The 17,098-nt window shown below is 39.9% G+C and overlaps 1 protein-coding gene across 1 annotated transcript in view; it reads left to right on the forward strand.

Moving 5' to 3' along the window:
• MCM3AP (minichromosome maintenance complex component 3 associated protein) overlaps window positions 1-17,098 on the forward strand; it is a 53,441-nt gene that overhangs the window by 21,933 nt on the left and 14,410 nt on the right. Inside the window, exons 14-22 of the mRNA XM_063317822.1 lie at window positions 4,656-4,787; window positions 5,746-5,859; window positions 6,816-6,968; window positions 8,548-8,745; window positions 10,661-10,729; window positions 11,489-11,623; window positions 14,265-14,418; window positions 16,159-16,417; window positions 16,982-17,079. Coding sequence (XP_063173892.1) covers window positions 4,656-4,787; window positions 5,746-5,859; window positions 6,816-6,968; window positions 8,548-8,745; window positions 10,661-10,729; window positions 11,489-11,623; window positions 14,265-14,418; window positions 16,159-16,417; window positions 16,982-17,079 — 1,312 coding nt within the window. The remainder of the gene's footprint in view (window positions 1-4,655; window positions 4,788-5,745; window positions 5,860-6,815; window positions 6,969-8,547; window positions 8,746-10,660; window positions 10,730-11,488; window positions 11,624-14,264; window positions 14,419-16,158; window positions 16,418-16,981; window positions 17,080-17,098) is intronic.

Below are 17,098 nucleotides of genomic sequence, written 5' to 3' on the forward strand. Positions count from 1 at the left end.
TTCAACTTTTAGAGATTATTCATACCAGTACTACATCAACATCTCCTTTATTAGAGAAAGGTCTAGAGTTGGCAGAAAATAATATATTTCAGCTGAATATTTTTTGTTACTCTTGAGTCCTCTTCGCATTAAAACTAACATCTGTTTTCTTTCTTCACCGCACTTTTTCCTCTCATTTCTTCCTCTTCCAAATCTTCTTGGCTAGATGTGAATGGGAGACTTTTTTTTTTGCTTGTATCTGCTTAGGATGGGCTTATTGCTTTAGCGTTTCAAGAAGGCCACCTTGTTCGCTCATCCCTCAGATATTCTGACTTGTTTCAACAGAGTTTCACAAGGCTTTTGCAGCTTCAGCACAACTCTTCCTGTAGTTGTCTAACAGAAGATCCAAGGAAAGGATGTTGAAGAGCTGTAATTTTATGGTTTTATGATGCCATGGTTTTATTGTTCTTATGAGCTGTTCAGAGTTGTGCTTTAAGGGTGGTGGCATACAAATCTTTTAAATAAACAAACAATTTCTACTATAGATCTCCTTGGTATCAGTAAAGCCACCTATAGGAATGTGTAAAATCTTTCTCTACATAAAAAAAGCCCTTTTTATGTAGGATGTCATCTTTCCTGGCATCCCCCTATTGTCTTCAAGCCTCTGGAGAGTGATATTTGGAATGTTTGTCCTCTTTTTCCCAGGTGGCATGGGGGGGATGAGGGAGGCAAATGTTTAGGTTGTCCATTTATTCCAAAATGTGGCAAGGGAGATGACTGTTCTTGAAGGAGGCTAGAACTTGGGGGACAGTCAATAAAGGAGGAAGGGGGTTTCTTCTACTCCCTCTGGTCTAGTAGGCACAGTCAGTGATTAGGGATGGTAGGAATTATCCAGCAGCATCATAGGTTCCCCACTCTTGGTCTGGTCCTTGCTCTGTTCCCACTGCGCCCCCTTGGACACTTGCTGCCTCTTCTCAGCCTGTTGAGTTAATGCTGCTATTTTTTCTGGAAAGATGTCTTCCCCGAATACGTTGCACTTCCCTGACCTTCTTGAAATGCTGAAGCAATAAGCCCATCCTAAGCAGGTACAAGCAAAAACAAAAAACAAAAAAAACTTCTCCCATTCACATCTAGCCAAGAGGATTTGGAAGGAGAAGAAGAAATGAGAGGACATGGAATGATGAATATGTCTGCAGATATCATTCAGACTCAGAGAGAGGAAGTGGTACTAATAGGCGATATCCTTCCTCTCTTCTTTTCCTATTTCTTTACACAAAGAAATTAACTGTGGAAATTATAAGAGACAGCAATACCATACAGGGCTTTAAATGCTTAATTACATAGTCATTAAAGGCTATTATAAAGTATTTCAGGAGGCCAAGATTTGGGGTGTGTGAAATTTTATTTTCTTTGACTACCTGGTTTCATTCCTTAGCAAATCTCTGAAATTTGCAATTTTATTCCACTTCCTGGCACGTATGAATTGTTTTGGGGCATTCCTTTTCTGTCTGTTCTGCCAGGGACCAAGAAAGGAAAATTAAACTAACCCTGACATTCCTTTATTATAGGCAGGCAGATGGCAAGATAATGCAACAAATTTTTGGTTGATAAAAGATTGTGGCTTAAACTCAATGGTTTATTTATTTATTTGATTTATATAGCTACCTGTCTCACATACATGAGTTTGGGCGGCTTACAATAAAATAGATAAAAAACGAATAAAATACATGATATAAAAATAAAACACATAACAGTGCATGGTTTGCACTGTTTCCACTCACACAGCAAAAGGAGTCTGTTATCCTGATTTTATCCTCATAAGGACAACTGTCCATATTTTATCTTCATTAATGTTTTTCATTAGCCCCTTTTCGGCAGCTTCTTTACAGATACGTATTCTTAGGTCTATGTGCATATACACTGAAAATCATGCCTTGTATATAGGAAGATCCTTTCTCAGATTGGACCTCAAACTTCTAGGCTTTGATTTTTCTTGTGTGCCAGAATGGGGTTTCATGAGACATTCATCATTCTGTTTTCCCAGGCAGAATACTTCTGTTCACTGCAGTGATATTTACTTGTGCTGTCATTAGATAGTCTGGGCCAGATGCTATCCTGTTTTGTTTTTTGAATACAGCAGTTATAAAATCTGATCATAGTGATGTTTCTGCTCCTCTTTTTCCCCCTAGCACTCTGAAGTTCGACTTCTCTTTTAAAAAGTTCCTGTGGTCACATCAAACTTTCTTCTGCATTTTAAAAATGTTGCTTGTCACGTTGACTATGATGTTCAGATCTTGTCTTTGGTTTTTAATTAAAATGAGATACTTACTGGGTTTATTTAGTAGACCCACCAGTCTGTGCTTTATGCTTGGGTGTAACAGGAACATTTATCATTAGAAGAGCCTTGTGGGTAGATAGAAAAAGAATGTAATTGGTAAATATTTCCGTATTTACCAAAACATGCAGGAAAAAATTTATGCAGCTGTGTGTCTTTGGTCAGAGAGCTCATACCAGGGTCAGTAGCCTTACATTTTCCCCATGAGGCATAAACACCAATATATTTAATATATAGCTATTATAAAGGTAGTTTATGTTTAAAACTGTAGGCAGTCCTCGACTTACAACCATCCATTCAGCGACTGTTCAAAGTTATGATGGTGCTGAATGAGGGGGGACTTACAACATTCTGGCCATTGCAGTATCCCTGCGGTCACACAATCGTGATTTGGGCGTTTGACACCAGGCTCACAATTACAAAGCTGCAGTGTCCTGCGGTCATATGATAGTGATTTCCGATGTTCCATGCCAGCTTCCCACAAGCAAAGTCAGTGGGGAAGCCAGCAGAAAGTTGGAAGTTGCAGTTATGTGAGGTTCTCATTTAACAACCCACATGGTCCTCGCTTAACAACAGCAACCAGGACTGCTGGGATTGCCATCGCTAAGTGATGCGGTCATGTGATGTTGCGCTTTATGAATGTGTTGCTTAGCGATGGGAATTCTGTTCCCAATTGCCATTGTAACCTGAGAACTACCTGTACCTTTATTATAGCTTAGAGTTCCATTTAAGGTAAAGGTAAAGGTTTCCCTTGACGTAAAGTCCAGTCGTGTCCGACTCTAGGGGGCGGTGCTCATCTCCGTTTCTAAGCCTTAGAGCCGGCGTTGTCCGTAGACATTTTCCGGGTCATGTGGCCAGCATGACGACACGGAATGCCGTTACCTGTGCTTATATAAAAACAAATCAACAGGTTGCTACGCTTGTGTTCTGTAGTTACGGAATTGCACTTGCACTTGCACTTGCAGCAAACCCAAGGCAGAGACTTACAAGCACATGGGCACAGGGCAAAGGCTTCTGTTTGCAAGGGTCAGTCACCATACATAATTCACAAGCCCACCCCTCCCCTGAATCAAGACAACTGAACCTCATCTAAATCAGAAGACAACCTTATATATCGTAGGGGTCTGTACTTTATATGCCTCTGTCTTAGGAATCACATATCCCAAGTTTCTATTTCAGGGAGCATATATTAGGCTGCCTTTCAGCATGGGATAGTGAGAATTTGCAAATGTATCATGGTAGCTGTTTCAGATATTCTAGAGGTGACGGACTCGTCCCTGCGGGAGCTGGGGGTGTTGACAACCGACAGGAAGCTCTGGCGTGGGCTGGTCCATGAAGTCACGAAGAGTCAGAAGCGACTAAACGAATAAACAACACAGCTGTTTCAGACAAAGGAAATCTGAAGCCTATGAAGCAGCCCAGCAAGCAAATCAGCAAAACAGATAATGAACCTAGTTATACCAAGGCCTATGGAAGCCATTAAGGGACAGGGAACACCCATTCTGCTACAGTCTCTGCACTCTCACTGGTTCCAGCCTCCCTGGAAAAGGCATCATGAGGGAATTAAAGAGTAGCCAAAAGTTCTGTAGCCGGTGCATACTGAACAAAGCCTTAGGCACACCAAAGCAACAGTTTCTCATTCATTGTGCTAAGGAAATAGAGCATTCCTGTAGAACTGTTCTCGCCCAGCGTAGAGGTAGAAGCATAGCTTCATGTCAACTTGTTATATATTATTTTAGAAGCAAGCATCCCATAAAATTGGTAGCTTTTAAAAAGTTGTACTTTGTTCTTTGCAAGATGAAAAGAAGTAAGTGAACGAGAAAACAGGAGGATAGATGGAAGGAAAGTGAGTTTATGGACATTGGAATGGGATGAGGGGAGGCCAAAGAAGCCCAGGAAGGCAGAGAAGATGGAGGGGAATTAGGGAAGGCTGAAGGGGTGGCCAGTGGTAGCAGGGAAACATGGGGCGAAGCACTGGGCAAAGCAGTGGTCTTGGGCTGGGGTGGCAGGTAAGGTGGAGAGGAGCAGGGATGAGAGGGTGCTGCGCTAGGTTTGCACAGATGCTGGGTACTTCTACTTACATGAGTAATAGGACTAGGGAATTCTTCAGGTAAACCAACACTACTTAAGTACTTGGGCTATTTATACTTACCTTTTAATTAACTTGGTATAACGTGATGGGGTTGAAACTGTGATTTTAATATTGATGTGTTAATACATGTAACCTGGTTGTACAAGCGAGTAATAAACAACCATCTTGAGGAGAAGTTCTAGAAAATTTAGAATTGTGTGGCTGGTTCTTTCAACTAAGAGTTCACAGTGGATTTCATTTCTTCTATAGGATCTCTGACATTACTGTAAATGAACTTGTGACAGAAGCGATGTCAGGAATTTTGAGGCAAATTGCATCTGTTGTCATAAATGAAGAAAGGGAAAGATTTGAAGAAGAAAAGCGTCAGGCCGAAGAAGAGAAGTAACGTTTCTTTGACGTTTGTTCTGACACTGTTTAGAATTTCAGGGTGTATAGATATTGCAGTATTGCTTTCTCTGAGTCAGTCATATGTGGTGGTAGAGAGATTCATTCAACCCATTGTGCTTGCAAAGATACATAAGAAAGACTGTTGGGGGAGCACCTCTATAGTTAGGCTTGCCTGAATCTGTCACGGTAACTATTGACCATGCACCTCGCCAGCTACTTATGTGGCCAGGGTATACACAACTGCTGCCCGTGTATGTCAGTGAACATGTAGAGCCCCTTTAGACTCCGGGGAATCTGGCTGCTGCTGATGGCTGATGGGCAAGACTAGCCTATGTGATCTCATGGGCGCTCTCATACTTCGCTCCAGTGTCTGAGGGTGATCTACACCCCAGCAACTTATCCATAAGGCAATAGGTCGCATGCTGACGATGCTCGATCCAACTCTTTTCCTCTCCAGGGAAGTGTAGGAAAGCTTCTTGTCTTAAACATTAAAACACTGCTGCCAGTCAGTGACTGAGCCAGAGGGATCCGATCTCTGGCTTAGTAAAAAGCAGGTTCCCATGTTGCACCACTTCACAGAGATGATTTTTACTTTTCATATTATTCCATTTCTCTGTTTCAGGCCTTTCTATTTTTAAAATGATGTTTCTACTATCTGTCTGTCTGTCTGACTATCTATCTATCTATCTATCTATCTATCTTAGAAACATGTACTGTATACATATAAATTTATCTAACAAATAATAAAGAACATAAGCAGTGGATGCAAGTTAAGCAGAACATACTTAGTGTTACTTGTATCCTAGTAATATTTTTGTATGTTACACTTAATAATGTATTTTTAAGGCGGGTATTTTTTTTTTAATATTGAGAAACTTTGTTGCTTAAGGTAAGTGCCTGAAGTTTTCCTAACACATAATGATTGGATTTCATTCCATCTTCTTCTTCTTAGGCAGAAAAGGGAAAAAGAAGAGAGAGCACAACAGTTAAGCCAGTCACTGGGTGCCGAACTGGTGGAAGAAGTAGTAAAGCAAGAAACGCAAGAGATTTCTGTTAAGGAGTTAAAGTAGGTTTCCGACCCGTGTTCCTTGGTGATTGTAACGTCTTTATTAGTCTTACTATGATAGTTCCGTAGTTAATTACCATGCATATTTTCTTGCATTGGATTCCTTGTTGTGAAAGATAAAATAAAGAACACTCTTTCTTTTTAGGGTAAATAACACTTTTTTTGCCATCACTATATACTGCCACTTTATATCCTGTCCCTCTTCTTCTTACTGTGGATGCTTCTAGTCCTCTGGCTCCAGTAATCAAATGTATATGTGTATATTTCCAAGGAAGCTAGTTGCATTTTCATTTCTTTTCTCAGAATTGTTTGTTGTTTTCTATACTACTTAGGCTCTTTCTGTGGAAGGGAGCATCCGGTAAAGGGATACTTCTTTCTTCAGTTTAGGGATTCCCCCTCCCTTTTAATAACATCATGATTTAGGCTTTTATATAATAGATAGTTACTACTGTAATCACTTAAAAAAACAGTCTGGCTCAAGGTGCCCCAAACTTAGTTTCAACAATTTCCCCTTGCAGGTTGTTTAGAAGTGGGGTAATACAGGGAACTGTGGGGAGGAGAAAGAGCTGCTTTCTGAATTGTTTTCTGCTCACACAGCCCTTGATTAAAAACCAGAATATTTTACAAATTCTCATTTATTTAATTTAATCTAGATGTAAATTTATTAATTCAACTCTTTCAGACTGTTTCTTCAGTTTTGGAGAACTAGAGATGTGATACTTTGTATGCAGCGATCAATAATTGCCATTTAAACTATGCTGCCATTCTTACCAACAAAGTTATTGAAGTTTTATGCCATAACATTTGCTCTTAAAAAGTTCTTGAACTGCTCTTTGAAATAAAATCTTCTTTTAATCTTCTATTGTATGACAGAAAGCCAGAAATGTTCTATCTCCTATCAGTGCTATAATCTCTCTTGAGATGTCTACTAAATTAAATGAGTTATTATATCTTAGGTGTGCTGTGGAGAAAGACCAAAAGGCACGCATTGCCCGGTGTTCAAAAGAAATCTGTACTGAAATGATGGGTACATTTTTGGAGGATGAAATTTTCCAAAATGCTAAGGAGACCTTGCAAGAACTTCAGTGTTTCTGCAAATACTTACAACGGTAGGTCAACTGCATTCTTGAGAAGTTTAATTTTACTCTATTTGTATCACATTTCTTCTACCAAGAAGCGCAGGATAGGATGTGTAAAATCTTTTCATTATTCTTACAGTTTTATCCTACAGGACATAACTACAAGATAAAACTTGTCTCTTAAGTTTTAAATCCTGGGAGTACGTCTCTTGCAAATTCTCCTGGGACATCTGACTATTCTTTATACCTCCTATTTCTTAGTGCCTTTGCCTGGTCTGCTCTGAATGTACAGTGCCACTGCCGCTGAGTCAGCTCCTCTTATATTTCCATAGCAAGTCCATCCAAGACAAACCTCTAGGGGGGATTTGGAAACTAAGTTTGAAGATGAGGCTTTATATAAGCCAGGGGTGAGGAATTGGGTGTTGCCGTGCTGCATTTACCAGTGGCCCCAATCAGCTTAGAGGGTGAAGGATGCAAGAAGTTGTAACTCAGCAATATCTGGCGGGCCATAGACCCCCACTCCTGAAGTAAATAAGTCTGCCAGAGCTATCCTATGACATCCTATGAGGGCAGATCAGCCGGACAGAAACAGATGGCTGCACCAGAGCGTAACAAAGGAGAGAAGAGAAGGAAAGCAGGTTCACCACCAGCACCTCGCAATGTCACGTCCATGGAACACAACTGTTACCTGGTAGCCTTCTTGTCCGAAAGAGGGTTGGAAAAGAAGTCCTTCACGTCATGGCTGAGAAAGGAGCAGTTTGGGGCTCCTCTTTTTGAACTGTTCTCATTCTGTAGTTGTAGTATGACCAACCAATCATAGTTTTATTACAGCATTATATGGATGTTACAGCTAATCAGTATAAGATCAGTGTTAACATCAAGAATGATTACTTGAGTATTCTTGTTTTCTTTTTTTTCCCCTCCCCTTTCTTTTTGTCTTTTTAGATATTTTTTTGGTCCATTAGGACACTGAGGTGGTATATCAGAAATAGGCTTATGAAACCATAAACTTAACATATCACAGTGTACAGACAAAGACTTTGTGAATTAGCTTTGAGATTATTCAGTTCAGCAGAGTTCCCCAACAAAAGGTTTGGTTTGTAATTAGTGTTTGCCACCGGCCTCTTCTCTGAAGACCTCAGGCATACACTGAGGATTCTGTGAAGAGATGTGGTATTTGTGCAGATGGTTGTGAAATAGTGAGAAATGCCACAAGAAGTCGGCTTGTTCTTCCTGTCTGAATACCACAGCAACCTCACTCCAGAGCTCCCCTGCAGATGCAGTCAGGTTTGAGAGAGGCGTTGCTAGGCGTTTCTTCAATAGGAAGGCAACAAGAGAGAGATGTAGCACTTCTCTTTTTTTAAACTATAGTGCAAGTGAGCAATCCAGTGAAGGAGCACATGGATTGCTGTGTTCTACAGAGAGGGGCGTACAGCCTTTTTTCTTCTTCCTTTCCCTCTAACAGAGCAGAAAATATTTGCTTCCCCACTAGAGCTGGTTATAACCTGGCATCAAGCAGATGGAATACAGTCTGACTGAAATGATGGCTCTAGCAAGTTGTGCAGTTTGGCAGTCAGTTAATGAACCTTGCTTGTACTGTCTCTTGAAGATGGAGGGAAGCTGTTTCAGCCCGAAAGAAATTGAAGCGACAGATGAGAGCGTTCCCAGCAGCACCGTGTTACGTGGACCCGAAAGATAAACTGAAAGCACTTTCACCTTCTGCAGAGTGCCCAATTGCCAAGGACCATCTCATTAAAAGAATTGTCAACTTGGGACATGCAGGGAATCTTGGTACCTCCTGCCTGCAGTAAGTGCTGTCTCTTTCCACAGAAATGAAAGAATAGTGTGTAGCAGTTATCTTTCCCCCGCACAAGCTGTGATGATGTCAGAATGACGATATGTGCAAGATGATATCATCATGCGAATGATGTAATATCATCACCCCTCCCGTTCCCCGTGGATGCTCTGATTGTTATCCTGAAGAATAGGCACATTTTGTCTCTGATCACTTCCCTTGTCTGCCTTTTATACCAGTGGATATACCCTGCAGAGGATTGGGGCCAGCCATTTCTGATGCATCTACATCAAGCATTTTACCTGCTGCTTGTGTAAACACTTTGAGATCCATACCAATAGAGTGTCATTTATAGGGCAGCCTGCCTGGGGGGACTCGCTGTTTGAGAGGGGAGGAGCAGGATATTTCCTCTGAGCTCCTGCTCCCACTATCCTTTCCCTGATGGCAGTACATCTCTCGTCATCCTTCAGTTGCACTTTCCGTAACTTTGCTCTGAGGAGTTCCCACAGTGACAAATTGTGAGGCAGCTGCCTGAATGGGGAAGGGCCGTAACTCTTTCCCAGTGCATCTCTCTGAGGATACCATCAGGGCAATCCTTTTAGGTTAGCTGGCAAGGTGCCAAGCTGCTCTGGGAAGCCACATGCTTTAGGTACAATGAAATAGCTGCTCCTGTTGGATTGGCAGGCATGGGCAACTTGCTGTCTGTTCTAGTGCACTGTACAAAGCAACAGGGCACTTTCTAGCTTTTTCTGTACATGGAGGTGTCCAAGGGAAATACAGTTATTCCTTGGAGAATACATTCACCCAGACACAATTTTTTTCCTACTGCTAATGCTTGGCTTGTGCACATACATATATGTTCAGTTTTCTCCAGCCAGCATGTAAGACAATAATGGTGGCATCTAACAATTTGTCTATTGCAACCCTTGAAATAATGCATGTGATGTAATCTTAATTTCTGGACAATGTTATTACTTAATTTGTGTGTCAAGGTATTGCAAAAACATTTATACTTGCCTGAAAATATTACTTTATTGTTAAAAAAAACCACGTAATTGCTTAATGGGTGATTGTTAGAAGTAGAACTAGATATAGTTGCTGTTCCTATCCCCTATGGGTGGACCTGGTATGATTGTGGTGATTCTTTGGAAAAATTAGGGAGAAACTGGCCCAGCCATGCTGACTAACAATGGGAGATGCTGGGAGTTGGAGTTCAACAGCCTCCAGAGAGCCACAGATTCCTAATCCCCATGTTTTGTTGATTAATTTAAGTCTTATTTACTTCAAAGGAACTGTTCTTTAAAAAGATCCAGCTTTCTTTTCTATTTATTTTAAGTGTCTAATTTGATACATAAATGTGGTAATCCAGGCATGAGAGAGAAGTTCTTTAAATAAATCGGTTTCCTTTTTGGATAACAAGTCTCCAAATATAGAGAGTTTCTAATACGTTTTACATTTGTATTCAGTCCTGCCATATTTTGAAGAAGAAGAAAAAAAGCCAAACGCCTTAAAAGTCCTGGGTATGGATGGGAGTTGGTGCTCTATGTCAGTGTAAAATAAAAATAACCACAGTTGTGTTATTCTATCAAACAGAGTATTACAAGAAAACTCATTAAACTGATGGATGCTCTTTGTGTAGCAAATTATGATTCATTCTGATTTATATCCACATGTGTAATGTTTTGATAATTAGCAGGTATTCTTGCTCAGGTGTATAGGATTTGTTCAAATGTAAACAACAGCATTGTAGCAATTTTTAGTTGTATCACATCAGAAGTTAGGAAGCTCTTCTTGGCTTTGTTTGAATGGTTGATGCAGGTCCTTGTGAATTTGATCACTCAAGGGACACCAGGTGATGGCTAAGTATGAATGAGAAATGTTTGCTGTTTGATATGGCCAAGTGATTGATAGTGGTGTTTATTTCCAGGTTACAGTGGATACGGAACAAGACCATCCACCAAATGAAAGTACAGCATTTTTATCACCAATTATTACAGTATGTTGGATTTTCATTAAACTATGTTAGAACAAGGCTGAAAACTTTGGGATTAACACCTTCAGTCATTCTAATCTAACTGCAAAGTCACGAGTGATTTAAGAACTAAATGTGTTTTGAGCCAAAATGGAATCCATACTGGTTTTATGTAAGATAGGTTTTGTGATACTTGAACAAGGAAGAGAATGCCTGTGTTGCATATATCACCTGAAGTGGATTACTGATGGACAAACTGGATGAGATGCAGGGGAAAAGTCAAAAGCTGACTGCCCTGCCCAGAGAACTCCCCAGATTGGTCTACGTACAGTTTAGGTTTAAAATGCATTCAGACAACTGCTAATTGCATAATCTACTATGGCCCCCAACAATACTTTTTCGATAAGAGTTTATAAGAATGGATTTTATGTGCCCTAAGGCTTTGGAGTATATTTTTAGACAAAAATTCTATCAAGCTGTAAACTAGTATGCTTTAGCCATTATGATTATTAAACTATTAAGATAATCGTTACTATCTTTGAGTGAGATGGGTGGTGATTAAATTTGAAATATAAATAAATAAAATAAATATGCAGGCTTGTTCTGGAAACAGACTTTTCAAGAGATTTGTTTTGGATTTATTGTTCTTTATTATTAAAGTAAATCATTTTAAAGGCCTTGGTTTAAAGTAATCCACTTTTTCCTGCAACGCTCTTTAGGAAATACAATCTACAATGAAAAATATTTACTGTTACATTTTTAATGTTACGTTTTGTGTCTAAGGGATGCAGCGTGGACTCCACTAGACCTACCATCATTAATTGCTGAAAACATTCCTCTGCAACAAGAAAAGATCTTTTGGAAAGCACTTCTGGTGTTGCCAAGCTATGATGAGCATCCTGCTGCAGATCCCCGCAGGTACTGGCTGCATAGAAACAGTGCAAGGGAGTCAGCAGCTTTCAGTGTTGAATATGATACTGTTCCACTCAAATCTTGCTAGTAATAACATGCTATTATCTAAAAATGCAAGAAGAGTTTCGGCTCATAGGTGCATTGTTTGTAACTTCAAACTTGTGAGACAAGTTTTCTTTTGCTTTTAAAACCCCTTCTCCCATTTCTTTCAACTGCTTACTAATTTCTCACTCATTTGACCCCTTTGCCATACTTTCAATTCCTGAAAGTTCTCTGTTATCACCAGAGGAGGGCTTTTTTCTTTGCTGCAGGAAGAAAACTCACTTGTGCTTTTTTCCCTTGCCCATTGTTTTACTGTTGGGAGAAAAATCTTAATATTTGAAGGCCAATTCCCTGTAATGCCTCTTGCCTTCCAAGACCATGGATGAAGAACAGGGAGAGGTAATAAACTGGCTGGCCAGAGAGCCCCTCTGCTAGGGATGGCTTGCCATACAGTATGGCTCAATTCCTTCATTTACTCATTTGACCTTTGAATGAAACACTAGGGGCCAGTTTCAAATAGTATGCAGGGTCAGGACAAAAAATAAATTATACAGGTAGTCCTCGCTTAATGATCACAATTGGGACTGGAATTTCAGTTGCTAAGTGAAGTGGTCATTAAGCGAATCCAACCTGATTTTATGACCATTTTTGTGGCAGTTGTTAAGTGAATCACTGCAATCGTTAAGTGAACCGTGTGGTTGTTAAGCAAATCACACGGTTCCCCATTGATTTTGCTTGCCAGAAGCCAACTGGGAAGGTTGAAAATGGTGATCACATGACCATGGGATGCTGTGATGGTTGTAAATCAGAACTGGTTGCCAAGCACCAGAATCGTGATCACATGACCGTGGGGACGCTGCGACGTCATAAGTGTGAGGACTGGTTGTCAGTTGGGTTTTAGTGCTGTCATAAGTCCGAACCGTTTCTAAACAAATGGTTGTTAAGCAAAGACTACCTGCATTTAATTTATATTTGCATTCAATTAAAATTAAGTTCAATTAAGGTTAATATGATTTCCCTCCCATATATTTAATAACATCCTAATACTGTCACATTGAACATTACCTTTTGGTGGTAAATTTTGGAGGGGTTCCAGAGACTGTACTCCAGATTGTTGTGCATCCCTGGATTAAACTCTGTTCTTCAGGTTGCATGCTCTGAGATTAGAGTGGCAGGAGCAGGTTACTTTTGGATCAAGAGTCTGGAAAGCATTTTCTGCATATGCTTAAATTAGATCTAGAGGGATTTTCTAGGACAGAATAATTAAGCATGCCTTGGAAAAGGGAACAGACTTTTGCATGTCTATCGTTTGCAGGCTAGCTCTTGAACACAGTTCCTGCCTTGTAAATACAGAGCAGGGAGGAAGGGATTGTATCTCTGAGGCCAGCGTCAGTGTCACTAGCCAATTTAGACTGTCATCTTTGGATAGCCCCGTGGGCTGAAAGTGCCAACAGTTTCGTGCAAATAAATCCCAACAGCTGCATTAAATGTGGCTTAGTATTGCTGTGATCCCAGTGACCTTACCTTTGATTCTGGGCTCCTCATTGTGATACTGTACTTTTTTTCTTCTATATAACAAAAGCAGAATGCTTCCTTTCTTATCTTTTCTCCTTAGTGCAAAAATCTTCCTCAGACTGGGAAATTAAGGCTATGGTACTCAAAGTTTCATCCTTGAAACTCCTATTCCCTCAGTCCCTGTAGGAAAAAAAAATGATTTTCAAAAAAAGGCAACCTAGCCATGCAGCTCTCATGAGTGCTAGATATGATTGAGTTATTGCAGATCGAGCACAGCAGGTATTTTAATGTCATTTTATATAATCTCAGAGATTATATTTCGGGATAGCCCATTCACATATCCAGCCATGATCACTCAGACGATATGTGTATATGCTTTGTAACCGAAATTTGCTTTGCACTTGCATATCTTTGTGTATCTATAAAGTCAAGTAATGCTAAGGAGTTGCTTATCTTAGGATTCTTTAACTCCCATTAAACACAGTGAGGAAGCTTTTTTGTCTACGTAAGCATGCATGGGATTGGATTGTGTCTTTTCAGCCACATAAAGCTTCAGAAAATGAAGAAATGATTGAGAAAATACACTTATTGCACTGCAAATCATGCTGTACATTTCCACTATTTAACAATGGATGTTGCTAATATAGTTTGAACAACAGCTATACACAAGAGGGAAGCTTGGGAAACCCGAAGATTTTGCAAAAATACAAAAAAATCTTTAGGAGGAAATCTTCCTAAATGTAGAATAGAACCATAAATGGTCCAGGTAAGGCTGAGGATCTTCAGTGATTGTGGGGTGGTTGGAAGTAAGGTAACACTGATTAGGGTTGTTCACACTGCAACACTTCTGTTGCAGGTTCTATGGGTATATTTTTACAAACTAACTGATTTTAATCAGATTGCTTCGAAGTGTAACTAATATTAAGACAATATTAAGTAAAGATACCGTCTTCATTATAATCTTATACCATTTGATAAATTAATGTTTTATCCTATGATTAAAAATATTTAACATTTTAATTGGACATAGTGCTAGGAATCAAATCTGTGATGCAGTACTGAAAGTACTTTTTTCTCTTTCTGGTTATAGAATTCTGATGGAATGGTTGAAAGCTAAATTTCAAATCAACAGAAATGAAAAGGAAACTGCATCTCGGGCAAATTACAAAATTCAGACACTTGCACTGCATTCATCTCTCCAGGCACGAGAAGATCAAGAAACTTGTGTTAGCGTGTGCATAAAGGTCTGGCCAAATAATAAATTTCTTACACCACTATCTTGACAGATACTGTAAAACATACTACTATTCTGCTTTGGGCAGGGACAGTACTCTTTGGTACTCAGGGTAGCCACAGTAATTCAAAAGATGAGGTAAGGCAGGACGTAGATAAAGAAGTGAAATCCATAATCAAAGAATAGAGTCTTGAACAAAGCCTGAGGATTAATTGTTGCTTCTACTTTAGCTATGCCAGAGTGAAAGAGGGGTTCAGGAACAGAAGCATAAGAACTCAGGTACGTCTGGGTTAGTAGTTAAGGACTAGGAAGACTCAGGTTTAAGTCCACCTACAGCCATGGAAGCTCACTGAGAGACTTTGAGCCACTTCGAGATTGGTGGGTTTAAATCTTACTAATGAATAAGAGAGTAGAAGACAGTGAGCTTGCACCTTGCTTTGTATCAGCAACCATCATCTGAACGTTTTAAAAGTTTCTGTCTGAAAGTTTAAAAAACTGAATCCTCAGACCTGTAATATCTTTGAGGAGTCTTTTGCTCACAAAACTTTACTGCAGACTCTTAAGAATGTTTATGCTTCTGAGTTTTAAGCTGGACACTTCTTTGCTGGATAACTGTCTGTATGCTCTGCCATCTACCCTCTTTAGAGCTGGAACGTGGCTTCATTTTTATAGATATTGGTCATAAAATTGGTGGTATGGGGTTTACATTATTCACCACACTGTAAGGCGTTTCAGTTGCCTATGAGTTCAGTGTGGATCCTGGTTGTATAGTAGTCCTACTGTTAACAGCTTTCCATGTCTCATGCCCTATTAGGATTTTATTGTTCTTCTCATTTTGCAAATCGTGTTATTCATCCCTTTTAAAAAATTGAAATAAAAATTCTATACCAGATTCTTCCTCATCTTTGTAATCCCTTAATAGCAACAACATTTTATTGAATCATTTTTGAAATACTATTTAAAATATCCCACTATTTATTTACAGTTTTTTATGTTAAATTTATTCATATATCGATGGCTGCAGATTGGAAGGAATTTTAGGTGTGCTATTTCTATAGAAAAAAATGTCTTCCTGCAGCAGAGCCCGGACATCCTGTTATGGTTATCTCTCGTCCACTCACTTAAGAGGCAGGGCTTAGAGTGTCTCCGACATTCTTTCCTGTGGGAACGGATAGCCCCTTCCCTGGTTCCAGCCCTCCTTGCTCCAGAGAGCATGCGTGGTTGCACATGCTGCTGGCTATCCAGATGGTCAGGTAAAAGTAGAACAGACAGACCCTTGTCATTTCTTCTTCTTGTTGTTTTTCCTTTTTCCCTTTCCTTCACTTTGACTTAGCAGTGGTTCCATGGGTGGAAGGATTTCAACTCTGGTGGCAGTGAGGTGGCGTTATCTGTACGGCAGGATTTATAATGTTTAGAAACTCAGTTGCCATCATTGCCTGCAGAACAGAAACTCCTTCTACAGAACATTTATATAGTATTTTAAATTATTTTAAAACGGAATTGGACAAAACTAAGAAGAATAAATCCATCGTGATGATCAGGCAGCTTTCTGAATACTAGTTGGGCAGAGGAGACAAGTTGCAGGAGAGGGCTGTTATCCGTAGGCTATGCTTTCCTTTCCAGAAGTATTTGGATAGCGATGAAGGACAGTAGATATAAGATCTCAGGCTCAGGGCTGCTGTTAAGTGTTTATGCCTTTAGCTTGCTCTTTCTATGTGTGGAAGTAAATCGTTTTCCATTTCCTGTGTAGGTGGCTTATGGAACACTTGGCACCTCTGAACTTGAAGACCCGGAAACTCTGAAAGAACTACTTGGAACTAGTGGGCTTATTCTCCTGCTGTCTCCTCAAGTAAGAAGTGAGGATCCTGCAGAGGAAGATGTCTATTGGCTTTCAGCCTTGCTTCAGCTGAAACGGCTCCTTCAAGTGAAACCTTTCCAGCCAAAACTACCTCTTGTGGTTCTTGTCCCCAGTCTTGGAAATGAGACTGTGAAAAAGGAAGTAGAAGAAGGTATGTAAAGAACTTTGGAATAATTTATGTTATTTATTTATGTTATTTATGATAATATCCAAGATAGAAACAAATTTAATTAGCTTACAGAGTTCAGAACTCTTAATAGAAAATCTAGGCTTTTGTCAAAGGCAGCTACAGCTGAATCTTCTCAGCATACAGGTAGTCTTTGCTTAATGACCATTTGTTAGGAACTGTTCAAAGTTACAGTGGTGCTGAAAAAAGTGACTCTTAACTGGTTCTCGCACTTACGACTGTTGCAGCGTCCCTGCGGTCATGTGATCATGATTCGAGTGCTTGGCAACCATTGCGCATTTACAACAATTGCAGCATCCTGCAGTCATCTTGCAAGTCTGAATGTGCTTCCCTTCCTACCACTTTTGTAAATCATATGAATTAGGGGAGTGCCTGTTTGAGACATTTAAATAACCCTCCCTCCTCATCTGGGTTTAAGCAGTGTTTAACTACTCATTGCCTTGGCAGTGGATCTTCCCTCCCTCCATCAAGGACATCCTCTTTGTTCTCTACATCATGTTACTAAAATGCAGCTTCTTGTTTTCAAAGGTTTGATGCTACCTGACTTGATTTCAGCTAAACTTATATCGAACTACAATGTTGTTGAAATCCCAGATTCTGTGAATGATTTGCAGGGTTCCATCAAGGTAAGAACTTTCAGTGGAT

This window comes from Candoia aspera, chromosome 1 (genome assembly GCF_035149785.1).
Source record: "Candoia aspera isolate rCanAsp1 chromosome 1, rCanAsp1.hap2, whole genome shotgun sequence".
In the NCBI taxonomy this organism is placed as follows: Eukaryota; Metazoa; Chordata; class Lepidosauria; order Squamata; family Boidae; genus Candoia; species Candoia aspera.